General features: G+C 36.9%; 1 protein-coding gene across 1 annotated transcript in view; it reads right to left on the bottom strand.

Moving 5' to 3' along the window:
* Window positions 1–808: 808 nt before the first annotated feature.
* Window positions 809–15,596, bottom strand: part of BCLAF3 (BCLAF1 and THRAP3 family member 3) — a 36,206-nt gene continuing 21,418 nt past the window's right edge. The window contains exons 10-13 of the mRNA XM_075521447.1: window positions 12,333–12,428; window positions 7,645–7,800; window positions 5,002–5,887; window positions 809–3,816 (exon numbers count right to left, since the gene is read on the bottom strand). Coding sequence (XP_075377562.1) covers window positions 5,858–5,887; window positions 7,645–7,800; window positions 12,333–12,428 — 282 coding nt within the window. The 3' untranslated portion in view covers window positions 809–3,816; window positions 5,002–5,857. The remainder of the gene's footprint in view (window positions 3,817–5,001; window positions 5,888–7,644; window positions 7,801–12,332; window positions 12,429–15,596) is intronic.

The raw sequence follows: 15,596 nt of genomic DNA, 5'->3' as shown, positions 1-15,596 counted from the left end.
AAACATTTTTCCTGAGGGGAAAAAAAGTGACAATGCCTCCCCCTCTGTAGCTACTCTACATCACAATAGATTTACCACACATCAAGGAGTTCTGCTTTACTATCCAGTTTAAGAATAACAGATTAGAAGAATTCTAAAAACAAAACAAAAAGCTGAAATTATTTACATACAGTGAAGATCAATACAGATTTGGATTATGGCAAGTTTAAGTAAATAATGGGGAAAGTTAACTTTTCCTGTCATTAAACACGGAAAGTATACTCTTCTAGCTTCACCTTTTTCTCACTCCACTCTGTTACAGGATCTTAGTATTAAACTAACATGGTTATTCTCACCTCACACTGAGGATACTGTATTAAGGCAATTCTTAAAAATGCACACTATTTTATTGAATGTAAACTTTGATAAGTTAGCCAAGCAAGTGTGTGCCTTCCCCCATTCTGCCCCTTTACAGGGCAAGAATCAGAATTGGATAGAGATGCTAAGGATTTTGAATGCCATGGAGGAGGTGGACATACCTGCTTTCAAAGTTTTTTTAAACAACATCTATTTTGTGCTAGTAATGAGGGAAGATTAATATTTTATGTTTTGGGAAAGGGAGCTTCTTTTAGCCAAAAAGGTGTGCCTAGAATGTGGATCAAGACTTTATCTCAAAAAGAAGCAATAAATGAAGTTATAGAAGCAACAGTTATATAAAAAATGTCAATGGCTACACAGGTCAAGTAAAATACTCTGAAAATGACACCAAATATTAATAACTACTGAATCAAATAACTAAATTATTTATAAGTGAAATTTTTGTTAAAACATTTATTGTCTGTAGAAACAAATTTACATTGATTTTATATAAACTATGTTAAACATACATATAAACATACCTACATCTTAATATATACTTATGAATGAGGCTTTTAGATATGGGATAACATTGTCAGAAGCACCATTGTGAACTCCAAAGACTACAGACTTAAAATGCATTTGCATTTAACTCCATCTTCAGTAGTTTTAAAATGTCATTTCTAATGTAATTATTTCTAAGTGTGGATAAAAGGTTTCTAATGTTGGTTTGCATGTGTACATACACATGCACGTACACAAATTAGGTGGTACTCGTGAAACTACAGTATAAATAAGGTCAACATTAATATATTCCTTAGAAGCAGACATTAGTCCACATCCTCATTCAATTGGGGGGGGGGGGGGGGGGGGGGGAAGTCCTGCTATTCTTAAAACAAAACAATGAGGCTTTTTTTATTCCATGAAGAGTGTACTCGAACAACTGTTTCCACCCTGTCTCTTCCCTCAACAATAAAGACATAAGAGAAGCCAGTCACAAAATAAAAGCCATCTACTACATTATTTACAGAAAATGAAATATTAAAAAGACAACATGAGATTTAGACTGCTTAGACAAAATTCAGAGCAATGAACAGTGAACAGAAGAAAACTGTATTAAAGTCGCAGGCAGCATAGAGCTATTAAACCACATGGCTAAATACCTACTCAAAAACCCCTCCAACAACAAAAACCATCAGGCACAGAAGGAAGGGGCAGGTGTTATGACAATAGTTTTCTCTGATCTTAACACTGAAAATTTATGCTCACCAAGCTTGAAACAGAACACACTTGCCATGTTCATCACTGTCCTTAAGGTCTATTAAGGAGTCAAGTGTTACAAGTAGGCTTTCGGAGATCTTGAAATGGCTTTTATTTTTTTCCTTCGTAAGGAGGCTGAAGAACGTCCTATCTTCAAATCCTGCAGCAACGGAATGAAATCTGTCAAGGGCCAGAGTTATGTGCAGAAACATCCTTTTTTTTCCAGATTCATTAGGATGCAGGTCTGAAGTCTTTCTTTTAGAAAGCTCTTCCATAGAGAACTTTGTAGATGGCTGTTCAGATGCTTAAAGAAAGGCAAGAGGCATGTTTCTACACAGCATGAGAAAAAGATCCCTTCAGAAAGCATGGAAGTTAAAGATCTCCCTCTATATACAGTCTTCTAAGGTGAATACTGAGAAATCAAGTCTCTCTTTGCTATAATCTTTCATCATCTTCTCCAAGCAACTCTCACTACCCATTTCCAAGACACAGCACAAAATGACTTTCCAATGCATAACAAGCAAGTTTTGAGAACCCTGTCTTTTTTAATGCCACAAAAGTGTAATCTTGGTTTTTGTTTTATTTTTAAAGCAGCTAAGTTCATATAAAGAAAATTCAGCATTTCACCCTGAGGCCCTGGGACCGAAGGCAGCAGGTGAACTGTTATCACAACTGGTGATGAGCTGAATTTACTCCCATCCTCTGCTATCAGTTACCTGAGTTGAGACAGTTATGTCCAGGTCTCGAGACCATCTAAATCCATCAGGTAAGGTGATTTTAAACATGTAAATAATAATTAGAGTTAAGGCAGGCTTGTAGAAGCCTTGCAAGGTGTTGCTTCTCACTAGCCCCAGAATTTTGTTAACCTTGTGAACTCAATCATTACAAAGTTTAAAGTGAGGATTCTAACCAATGCATGTAGAGATTAAATGGATCAGCAATATAAATGCTAACATCACAACAACTTATTATTTCAGACACTTACAACAGAGACTCTAGTCATATTAAACCCATTGCGTTTTGGATAGCAATTAAAAAGATAATTTCACGTGTGAACAATTGAGACTATGACATGAGCATTTAACAGTCATTTCAAGTCAACCAAAAGAAAGGCAATTCACATTTATATTTTCAAAGTATAAAACAGAAAGCTAGGAAGCTCTTAGACAATCACATTTTTAACTTGCCCTTCCAATGCAAATGCAGTACTAATACAAGAGATGCTGTTTTCCTTCTGAGGCCAAGGCTTACACACATATTTAAAGTAAGTTGTTATTTTAACAACTGTTATCAGTCCATGCTCCCATTAGAAACAATGCAATAATCAGGATATTACTTAAGTCTTTGTACAGGTGTTTTCTACAATGCAGTCACAATACAGAAAGGCACCAAGTTATTCAAGTAAATTGACCTTTCTTCTGCTTAACGCTTTTTCTTGTGCCTTCACAACCCAATCAGTAACTTCAATACATTGTTCTCAACGAAATATTATATTCCAGTACAACAGAACTTTTCTGTGCTAAAAGAATAAATAAGCTGATTTGTGTATGAGTATATAGACACAAGTCTCTGTAATTCAAAGATAAATATACACAGTAATGTCTCACACCAGATAACACCACAGAGTAGATGCCTCTAGCACCTAACCCAGTCACAGAATTCAATTTCTCTATGAATTTTGTAAAATATAAAAGTTTTATCATGACAGAATCCTGAATTAGTGAAGTAAAGTTATCAGTAAAGAATGTGATTTGAGCAAATGGTATCACCTTAAATAAAAGCTAAAGGAACTGAAACAGTAACTACATTTCATCATATGACATTCATCTTGGGACCAAGGATGGGCAAAAAAAAAAGAAAAAAAAAATCAAAGTCAGTAAACATGCCAAAACCCCCTTGTTTGTAATATGTTGCTCACAGTTGTAGAAATCAAAAACAAAGCTAAACTGTTAAAGTACAAAACAAATTAGAGATACCTAGTCATGCACAAGTAAAATAAGAAAGCACAAAATCAGAGGAGCCAGTCACACTTTTAAACCTGGTTAAAGCAGCATTAACTGACTGAAGTCTGACTACTTCAGCATTACTTCCAAACAGTGTTAGCAAAACTGCCATGTCAGAAGTTTCTTCATGTATCCACTTTTCCCATTTGCTCAACAACGAGTTCTCTTCCAGGCTTTAATAAGAACACTGCAGGAAGCTTACAGAAACAGTAGTATCCTGTTGAATAAGACAATATAGCTTCAGTAGTTTGTCCTATATCATATATGGTTTCACTTCTTAGGTTTTACAGTGCTTTAGCACATTCAGGAGCTGTGTGAACAGCTTGTCAGCTTGAGGGTAAACCTGCCCTCAGCTGCAGGGTATATGCAGCACTCTCCTGCCAGCAGGCTGCTCAACGGCAGTTACTCCACATTTGCTTTGGATTGACTCACTTAACCTGTTTTTTCAATTCCTTATTTTCATCTCTCAGTAAATCTACACAAGATTATTTTGCCAGATTCATCACTGACAGCGTAAGTAAATAAACATTTTCTTATCTGCAGAAAGTTGCCTGCCTCTATTTGACCAGGGGATTCCTTTCCTCTAGCTTCCCATTTTGTGTATGCATGTCAAAGTTACTGAAAAGCTAGTTGAATCATTAATGAGTGTTATTTAAACTGAAAACTTGGGTTTTAGAAACAAACCATCCGGTGTTATTGTTGAATGGCCATAACATCAATGAATGTGGCACACTTCCTGCCTGCTTATTCCCTATGAACACTAAGCAGTACACCCCATGAACTGTAGATTTTAAGTGACACTATTTTAGCTGTTCTGAGCCATACCTACACTTAGTCTCTACTGAAGGCATCATGGAAAAAACATTACAAAAAGGATGCAGAAATCACATCCTGACTTTCCACCCAAAAACCATATTTCCTTTTCTCTGAACGTACCTCTACCCAGTATTAGAATTCTGATCTACTGCCCACAACAAAGACTAGCCTGCATTCTGTATGGCTAACACTGTCTTGGAAATGATGGAAATACATTAGCCTGCATATATTGTGGATATGGTTAACAACTTTTTTCTTAAATAAGAGCATCTCTGAAAACTACGTGCTATGCATCTTTAATTTACTGGCAATAAAAAGTCCAAACAAACCTGTAATACATACACACAACCCTATAATATATTATGTATTAAGGCAAAGGCTATAAACAGGAAATAAGCACAATACTGTTTATAGCTGCTTATAAAACATGTCTGGCTATTGGAATTTTGCACACAGCATAACAATACTGCAGTACAGTAAACTTCAGAGAATTACTGGTATTTTGAACAAAATTACAAGCTATCTGCATTTAAAGCAGTTTCAATTATGAACAGCTTTGTTAGAAGACATGCTTATAAAAACTTACGTTTTTTGTTTTTCTTGTAATTAAATACTTCAGGCCCCAATTTCAGAATCCAGGAAATCACCACATCATTTATGATGAAAAAGATTAGAGAACATGTGGCTTGGTCAAGAATGTCATACACCAAAATATAATGAGACAGAATAATTTTCAATACAGAAGACCAACTAATCCTCTAACAAACCCAAGCATGCTTTCAGTGCAGTTATAAGCTACTGCTACAGTACATTACATACCTGCCTGTTACCATTTATTTTAATCAAATACTGAAAGTTGTCCCAACATTCTAACAATTTACAAATGTATATACACATCAGAAACCCAAGTATATTATTAAACTAAAGTAATACAAAATACTGTTTTACGGAAATGACTGAACAGAGGTGTAAAATCTATTGCACAACCTAAAAGGTCATTACTTGGAAAATCCTGAGCTAATGTGCTATTACCAAACAATTCAGGCACTTTTTTTTTTTTCCTTTTTTTTTATTACATAAGCAATAAACTTTCAACATATAAACCTCTGGGTATAACAACTCAAGTTCCATCTGTAACATCATGCTTAGAGAAAAAGTATTCAATAAATAAGACTCCCTTCAATGACTTGAGACTGATACGCAAAAGGAACTAAAGGTACATACTACAATGTTTCAATTGAATACTGTACTTTAAAAGCAATTATTAAAACTGTAAAAAAGTTCTGCAGCATTCCACTACTGAAAAATAAAGTTATTTTTAATCAAGAAAGTTACAGGGTTAGTTCCTTTATCCTATTTTAAGTCTTGACAAAGTTGTCAAAAAATGAACAGATGCTCCCTTTGCTGTGTTATCTGTTTCAACTTCAGGATCACAGCTCAGTTCAGGTTTCTGTTGCAATATTTAAATTTCCCTACAAAGAGAAAAAATCATTACTGTCATGTTGTACCAGTGGAAAAAAGCCTCCCAACTTTTGTAAGTACTATATTATTATAGTATGTAACATACAAGATTCTTTCAATTATGGATTGAAACAGCACAACTGTAAAGACTGTACCTCAAAGGATGCATATGCATAATTATTTCAAAAGGGTGAAATAAAGATGTTCAGACCAGTTTAACAAATCTCAAGGACAAGTTTAATCATTACAATAGGCAAAGTGTGGTTAATGCTAGTCTGAGGAACAGTTTTGTTTTTTAATAACTAGCCAACCAGCAATCGGTACGCTGTTAAGAAAATGACTGTGTCATTCTTCAGGATTTATTTTACTTTAACTCAAAGATATTCAAGTTCTTCATCAGGCCTAAAAAAAAAAAAAAAATCAATATTCAGATATTACTATGCTTCTCTAATTCAAATCATAATCTCCAGCAGCCAGATTGTTACACGCATGCTTTATAGGTTCCAGACAAGAACCTTAATATCCAATTATAGAAGAACATTGGAAATTATTGGGGAGAGCTCATTACAACAAGATTATGGCACTTCTATGCCCATTTTACAAGGTCATAATTTTTGGAAAAAATCCTTCTCCATCTATTTTCCACTAGTTCCAACTCAATTTAGCCTTCAGAGATCATACTTCTCAGAGTCCATGCAAATGTAAAAGGCATTCACCAGTATACTTCAGTAACAAGTGACCCATTTACCTTGTCCAAAGTGTTTGGTTTTCTTTCTATTTTTTTTGTCTTTTTGGGGTGGGGTGGGGGGGTGGGGTGGTGTTTTGCTTTTTCCCCACACTGGGCTGTAAACTTGAGGTTTTTTGAAAACAGCTCTAAGGGCCTATGCTTCTATGCTCTAAGAACTGAGCTCTAATCCAACTACAAATGCTTACGCAAGTGTATTTACTTGTAGCTAGGTAGACACAGAATTACAAAACAAATAAGAATTCACATAGGAACACAGAACTGCAAGGGGCTGTGTAGGTCGTCTAATCCAATTCTCTGATGTCACAAGTAACCTCATACTACTTTGATCATACTTGATCAATTCTAATAAAGGATTTAGAATGTTTTAACCACTGAACCTCACAAAAGCTGTAACATTTTATATGGTTCAAAAGTTCTTCTGCAGTTCAAGATTATTGTTGTCCCATACACCCTGCAAATCAAAAGGTATCACAAAACAGATATGCCTAATTATTTCAGCTTGAGCTTATCAAACCATTTTACACAGACATACAGTACAGGATGATTTATTCAGAACAGCACTCCAGTGTGTACTTTAAAGCACATAATTAATTTAAGGTAACATAACAAAGAGGAGAAGCACACAGACATAGTAAAAAAAATTATTAATACCCTTCAGATTGATTTAAAACCATAGCCTAAGAGGACATAATATTTTTAGAGGGTCACTTTCTCCTCCTATCAATAGGAACAGAGATCAACTGAGCTCAAGGAGAGAATACTGAAGCAGAGGCAACTGCAGAATCTCAGAGGCCACCTCTGATTTGCAATTACCCAAAGCAAGTTTCAGCAAGTTTCCATGGAATAAACATGGAAGAAACAGGAGTGCAGAATTAAGTTTGCCTGTAAAGTACAAAGAGCCAATATTCCAGAAAATCCCATCCAAGTTATTCCATGGGGATTTAAAAAATTGGAATGGATCATATGAATATTCATATTTTATAAATGGCTTAGTAAAAAAAATAAAGCAAGCCAACTTACCTTTTCTTTCCTCAAAAATCCATCTCTGAATTTATTAGTGGTAAATCCCCTTACACCAACAGAACGTAACCGCTGGTACTTAGCCTGAATATATAAACCCTTCTGTACTAAGCCCGATTTATAATGGGATTGCAAACGGCCATCTGCAAAGTTGCTCTGTAAAGGTGGGGGAAGGGAAGAAAAAAAATGTGCAAAATGAGGGCACCAAAACTCAACGGTTTATATTTAGTTATACACATGTAAAATTTACAGTACTGAACAACGGAAGTATGCACTTGCAAATGCAGATCCTCTCCCTTCATTTCCCATTTAACATTCCTCAGACCACTAGCTACCATGTGGCTCAGAACTGCTGTATTGTACTTACTGTTTAAAACATCTGAAATTATCTTCCTCATAGAAAAAAGTAAATATATTGTACAATATTTTCACATTTTTTTGAACTTTAATGAAAGTAAACCAGCATCAACAAAAAGGTTTACGACAACACCTCACTGTTGCTAACAAATTCAGTGATAGGCCTGCAGTGTTCACACATGGCAAGTCTAAAAAAGGTCATACTAAACAGAAGTCTACATATATATTTGTCCTATAGTTTTAAGATCTTATGGTCTCAACATACATTCAGTGCTCTATGCCTTTGTAACCTCCAGACTGGAATACTGTAAACTAACCTAGCGTGGGACCAGGAGCAGAGGCCACAGAGATAACAAAAGGCTTACAGGTGAATGGCGTTCTAAATACACAGAAAGAATATAGCAAGATCAACACTGGCCACAGCAGTTAAAGTTATAAAAAGCACTAAGCACTCAGACCTCCAACAAAATAGACAGTAAAAATCTTTAGAGTAAGAAAAACCCTGTTTACCATAGTTTCTCATAGTTTTCCAGTACTGCCGTTTTAAGTTTTCCAACATGGTCCCAACACAAAGCATTCCTGTATATATTCATCCTTTAAATTTAAAGGTCTTCCATCCCCCACATTTAAACAATGGCTTTCCAGCTAAAAAGAGGAAACAGCCTGACCATATAAAATTCTTGTCATCTTTTACAAGTGCCTTTAAAGGGTAGGAAGGAACAAAACATATTACAGAAATACACCTTCTTGAGCATGACCCAATTATTTTGGTGAAATCAGTTACCTTTTGACAGAGGAAGGATCACTTCAAGAAAAATCACATGCTCTGAGGTTGCAATAAGTTTGGTACCAGTTTTTCTGCCTGTGTGGCTGGTGAACAGCTAAGAAAGGACTGTACAGAACAGAGGTTCCTTTATGCAGATGCAGAGGTTTTGTTATTTCCCAAATCATTTCACCCACCTACTATGTAGGAGATAACTGAGGAGCTGGCCCCATCAGTCCCCCACTGTTACTCATAGGGTGCTTGTAGGCAGAGTACACTTGCAGAAGGCTATTAAATGCTAACCTCTTTCCTGAAAAGTATCACAGTCCAGGCACAATACAACTAAGTGCAAGTAAAGTCTTTAAGTAGGCATATGCCTACCATAGGGAAAACTGAAGGACATTTTTAATGCTGGATTAATCTTAACTGTGTTCAGGGGCTTAAAAGTTCCCATTTCCCCCACAGCTGCTGTGGTTCTCTGCTTTGACATAGGTGGCTAGAAAGGAGGCCTTAGTGGTCTGCCACTGCATTTGTATGAAAACAAGCAAAGGAGCAGATCAAATAAGAGGGGGGAAAAAGGTACAAGATACTGAAAATGAGATTACACACATCTTAAAAGTTTCAGCTCAAGTATCTTACATGTTCCACAAGTGGGGAGGGAGGGGAATAGCAGTACTATTAATGTAGAACAGAATCAGCTGTAGACAAAGTTAACAGATTATGTATACATTTGGTATGTAGGCACTGCAGTCACACATAGCTTACAGCAAAATGAGGTAACGTGAGGTGTGTGGAAATCATTGTTAACTTCTGGCCTAAAGTAGGAAAAAATCTGCTAAATTGACATCTAGTTTTACATTAAGACTATTTTATAAATAATGCTAATGACAATGCCTATGAACCAATGGCCTCAGGCTCTGAAATAAGTCTATATGAGCAAATATATGCCATTGCACTGGGTCTGGCTGGGATGGAGTTAATTTTCTTCACAGCAGCCCATATGGTGCCACGTTTTGGATTTGTGACTAAAACAGCACTGGTAACACACCAGTGTTTTGGCTATTGCTGAGCAGTACCTGCACAGCGCCTAGGCTTTCTCTTCTTCCCCTACTCTGCCCCGCAGTAAGTAGGCCAGGGGTGGGCAAGAAGCTGGCAGGGGACACAGGCAGGACAGCTGACCCAAGCTGAGCAAAGGGATATTCCGTGCCATATAACCTCCTGCTCAGCAACGGAAACTGAAGAGAGGGTGTTTTGGAGCAGGTAGCCATTGCCTGGGGACCGGCTGGGCATCAAGCTTGTGGGAGGTGGTGACTGGGCAAGTCAGCTTGTGGGAGGTGGTGACTGACTGCCTTTGCATCACTTTCTTCTTCCTCTTTCCTTCACTTCTTAAACCGTCTTCATCTCAACCCATGAGTTTTCTCACTTTTGCTCTCCATATTCTCTCCCCCATCCTGCTGGGGCAGGAGCGGAGCTGAGGGGAGACTGGGCAAGCAGCTCCATGGTGCTTAGCTGCTGGCTGGGGTGAACCCACCACAGCCATTAATACACTAAACTTGTTAAATAGTGAATTAATTTTAGTTCTAAAGATTACCATGCATGTACCCACTTAAAGGTTGGCTTAGTGATTCATTGCAAAGTGTCATTACAAAAAAGGCCTTTCAAATTTTAAGATTTCTCCAGACCCTTTGTAAAACTGCTGTTCTAAAATCTTTTTTTTTTTCCCCAAAAAAGTTTAACATACTGCAAGACCATATTTTTTTTTAAAATACTCTAAGTAACCCCCCTTTTTTGCATATTAAGTTAAAATGCCCCCATTTTATATACCACGAAGAAATGTGGTGGGGTTTGTTGTTTGGGGTGGGGTGGGGGGGTGGCAGGGAATGGGATTGCGGGGGGGTTGTTTGTTTGTGTGTCTGGTTTTTTTAAATAATCAGCCAAGAAAGTCTCCTGAGTGTCGAAGATAGTCAAATCACCTTCCTAAGTAGGTTTCAGCAACAGCATCGGAAGGAAAAACCCTCTATGTTACACAGGAGGAAATTAAACGTAAAAAAAAGTTGATGAAATTAAGTCAAATCAGCACTGCTGTTTCCATGGCAATGATGTGCTGTACACATATGCAAACTGCAATACGAGTGCATATGCTATCTTCCCTACAAATATTAAAGCACCATGGGACAGATCATTGGATTCAGCAATACTCAGGTAATATTAATATATACATGCGATGACAACTTAAGTGGACACTTTCATGCTTGCATAATCTCCAGCTGATGTATATGAAGGCAGCCTTCCATTTTCTTTATATTACATCAGCCACCAACACTGCCTCAATGATATGTCAGCCAGTGCTAAAGATCTCTCCATCCCCTATAGGCTGACAATACAGACGGGATACTGATTAAGAGGCTATGACGTCCTTCCATGTTAAAATAGTTGTATCAGGCTGACTCTTTACACTTGTTAACTTCAGCTTGGAAAAAGACTTTTTTTTTCCAGCAGAATAAAGTTAGCTAAGCTAACACTAGGAAAAAATGCTATCTGACTAAGCTAACTTATCCAACTTATCCTTTTTATCCAACAGTTCTCTTATGTTTAGTCTGAGGGGAGAGGAAAAAAAAAAAAAAAAACAGCAAGCAAAAAACCCCACACCTACACTGCCCCCCTTTCCAAAATTTCATCCAAAATGCCAGCTACTTAACTTAGCCATCAAAACTTTACTTGAACTTCACTGCCTACAAAACAGGAAAGATGACTACCTATTCTGTGTGTTATTTTTCTATTGAGAACACACCTGTTAGACAAGTAGGGGTAATTTTAAGGTAGAAAATGAGCGTAAGTTGTTCTAGATTTGATTCATACTTTTCTAATATAAAGAGCTCTGACTGCATCCATGCATAGCATGGCACTGGCAGCAGGAAAGGAAGAAAGTGGGTTTTGTTTTCTGCTGAACCAATGATACATTTTACAATCAAAAGGGCATTAGAAAGCCACTGCATTACCCCAGAAAGAAGCACAGTTGCCTGCCCCTTTACCATCTTGAGGCCCTGAGAACAGAGCTTCACAATTTTTTTTTTTTTAATGCATAGATAGCAGTATGCAGGGTATACACAAGAGATTAGTTCCCCAGAAATCCCTATATGAAAGGGCTAATAAAATAACAGTAGTACAATTTTGAAAGGAACACAATTCATGTCTCCCAGTCTTGGGAAATAGTTCAGGCTTCCGTATGCATCAGGTGAAGGAAAGAAACCTGACCAGCTTGTTTTTTGGATAGATGAGCTTTCTAGTCACTGTCTAGTTTCTGCAATTCTCATTCTCAACTTTGTAGTTAACTTATTTATTTCAACTGCATGGATACAATACAGGACAACCCTGCTCAATCTACTGCCAGCCCTCTTACCTACTAAAAGCTAAGACTCCCATTATTTCAATGGAAACAATTAGGCTACGATGACACTGTTTTTCATGGCATTTAATACCTTAAAAAAACCCTGTCTCCTGTTACCACACTCAACAGGATCAATTAACCATTTTATGTAACATATATCTGATAAAAGCTGATCTGTACCTTAAAGTGTCTTCTGATGGGTCCTGCATTTTCAAGGTGTCCTCTAATGTGTCTGTGAGGGTAAGTATCACTTGGTTTTGAAGAATAGTAAGAATTCTAGTAGGAAAACAAACAGAGTTATTAGCTTAATGTTACTAAACTACTCAAGAAAACATACAAAGTTTCCAGATTATACTAACAAATATTGCAACTCTTTCAATCTTGTAGCATTTGACACAATGACACTGACTGAAGGAACCAGAGTAACAGGAGCATAGGGTCTGGAGTCCAGGCTGGCTGAAGTGATGGCAGAGCCCACAGAAACCAAAGATGATACAGACCATCCTACTGGAATATCATCCTCTAGGAGATATCTAAGCAGGTATCAGGCCAATTAAGGTTCTCCACCCCTGCCCCCCCAGAACAGATGCCTCAATTCGCATGCAGCAAGTGAAGCAGAGAGGCTGCTATAGCAGTCATCCCATGAGTCAGCAATAAGGGCAACAAGATTAGTGCTCTGGACATCCCTGGTTAGCATATGGTCATCATAGGCTGGCATATTTTAGAGCAGACACATGCACTTTTACTATACACAGCACCGCAGCAACCAGACAAATGTTACATTGGTCCTTAGAAGATTCTACTTTTAACTCTGTATTACAGGAGAGCATTTTGAAGATTACTTGCCTGCCGCAGAAACACACCTGATTTCAAAAGCAAGTCGCACAGACAAGTGGTATTGAAATTGTTGTGTGTCAACACACTGAACAGCTGCAGTCAAACAGGCATGGTTGCCTAAAATAGAGCTCCCTCCAGCCACTGTCCTACCTGTGTATTTTGGCCCTTTTCCAATTTTTCCCTTGACAGCTACCTCAAGAGAATGCACACAGCTGAAATACAATTCTCTTCCGTGATTGTATATGATTATAAATATTTACAGAAGCATTACAGACTGGCATATACTATGTTAAAGTCATCTAATGCAGACAGAACAGACTTGCTAATGAACTCTTAGCAATCAAATGAATTTTTTTTTTTTTTTTTTTTACAGTCCATTCTTGAATAATCACAAAAGTGTTCCAATGCTGTTGAACTCTGTTTTTTCCAAGGAAATTTTAACAGCTTCAAATACATTTTAAAAAGAGCCTAAGAAGAGAACCCTCATTAAATATTTTGTATATACTAACATATTCATATATACTAAATAAATGCATATTATTTAGTATATATACTTTCATATATACTAAATAAATGCATATTATTTAGTATATATACTTTCATATATACTAAATAAATGCATGTTTTGCTCTTTACAGAATTTCTGTTCTCTAACAAAGTACCAAACCTTTCCAGTGACAGAAACACTTTAGGATATGCTTTCTAACACTGTTACTAATTGGGGGGGGGGGGGGGGGGGTGATGCTATAAACACAACAGAATAGTGTTAGAATCCAAGTTAACTTCTAACTGGGATTTAAGCTAGCTTTATTTTTTTTTTGAGAACATATTATTGCCTACAAGTCAACTATTTAGCTTCTTAAAATATCTTGACAAGAGAGGATTCAGCAGAGAACAAAGAGAGGAAGAAAGACCTCATGAAATGAGATCAAAGTAGTAAAAATGGCTTTTCCAAGAAAAAAGGTATGGAGAATTAAATACACACAGGAAAAAGTCAGGAACTTCCCAGCTCCCTTCTTATTCTAAGAATATGAAGATACTCCATGAAATCAAATTAACTTTCTCCATGCAACACATAATTAAATCAGGAAGCTCCCTGTTGAAGTACACTCCTCCTTAAAGCTGAGAATTCAACAAGATGAAAAAAAATTCAAGAAAATTTCCTGTTATAGTTAAAAATAAACCTTTGGGAATTAAAAGAAAGCTTGTCTCAATTAACTGTGGATACACCCCTCACCATCCCCGTCTCCCTCAAGATTCAAGTACATTCATGGAAACAAAAACATTAGAACTACTTAATGCGAAGATACAGCAATCTACTCTTCAGGAATTTCCTAAACCATAGGTTTTAAATGGAAAAAAAAAGGGGGGGGGGGGGGGGAAGTACAAATAGATACTTGTTCTGATCTTCTACTCTTCTTCTTGTCAATAGGGTACAAGGCTAGATGGAGATTTCTACAATCAAGGCTAGACAGACATTTGCACCTTCAAGGCACAAGTTCTTCTCAAGTTTAAGCTCAACCCCCAATTACTGAATATTAACACAAGAAACTCTTCACTTCACTGGCCTGCTCATACCTTGCACTGAAAAGTTCATATTCATTAATCATGGGATACCAAAAGTAGGCCAAGTCAATACCACTTCCATGTTTAATTTTAACCCAAATGACTAATATTATCCATTTAGCAAGGAGAGCAAAAAGTGGTGTTAATATTACATTTTGATAGTCCACTGTAAGGACATTTTAGTATGACCAACACATGATCTGTTTTCACATTAGGCAACATCCTAGCATCAGCTATGATCTACTGATCAGGCCTTTCAGTTTTCAAGCATCCACCTTTTACCAATGCTGATACACACAGCTCCTCAAGCAACAGTGATAAAAACCACATTGAAATTTTACTAACAAAGATGAAAATGTGCAAATATTTATCCAATACATTAAATTTTTTTAAATCCTGTGTTATAATTTAAGATGCTGCAGTGGTTTTCCTGTCAAATACTCTTTTTTAAAGTTATTTTTGCCATATTTTCTGAGCCTTGGCACTATTACGCTTTTCATTTGAAACCTGGCTCTCCGATTTACTTTTCTCTCAGTATTTACCTGTAAAAAAGAGCAAACAAACCTGAGAGGAATGTTGAAGGTCACAGTTTTTGTTTTGGATTTCCAAGGGTTTGCTTTTAAGATTACAGATGGAACTCTCCTCAACAAAAGTGGTAAGAGATGTCTATTGCATACTTTTTCATGTGTTTTCCCACACTTTTACAATTTTGCAGATACAATGTGCTATTGCTACGTCTCTTCTGCAGCATAAAACAGCTTCCCCCAAGGACTAGAGAGCTCTGCTTGGACTGTGAAGCCAACCGAACCAATATCTACCCAAGAATCTGCAAGACTGAGCAAAACCACAAAAAGTTACTTTCATATTCAACAACTATTATCTTAGCTCTTGCTTATATTTCAAACTCTTCCTCAGTTTTTCCACGTACTGCTGTGCACAAGTAACATATCCTTAATTTTAGGATGTTTCCCATTTAAAAAGATGTGGTCAACCCAGCATCAATGTTGTGGTGACCCATCAAACCACTTCTTAAATCCATTG

Source organism: Mycteria americana, chromosome 1 (assembly GCF_035582795.1).
Source record: "Mycteria americana isolate JAX WOST 10 ecotype Jacksonville Zoo and Gardens chromosome 1, USCA_MyAme_1.0, whole genome shotgun sequence".
Lineage (NCBI taxonomy): Eukaryota > Metazoa > Chordata > Aves > Ciconiiformes > Ciconiidae > Mycteria > Mycteria americana.
Note: the sequence above shows the minus strand (reverse complement) of the source record. Positions and strands in the feature narration are given on the sequence as shown.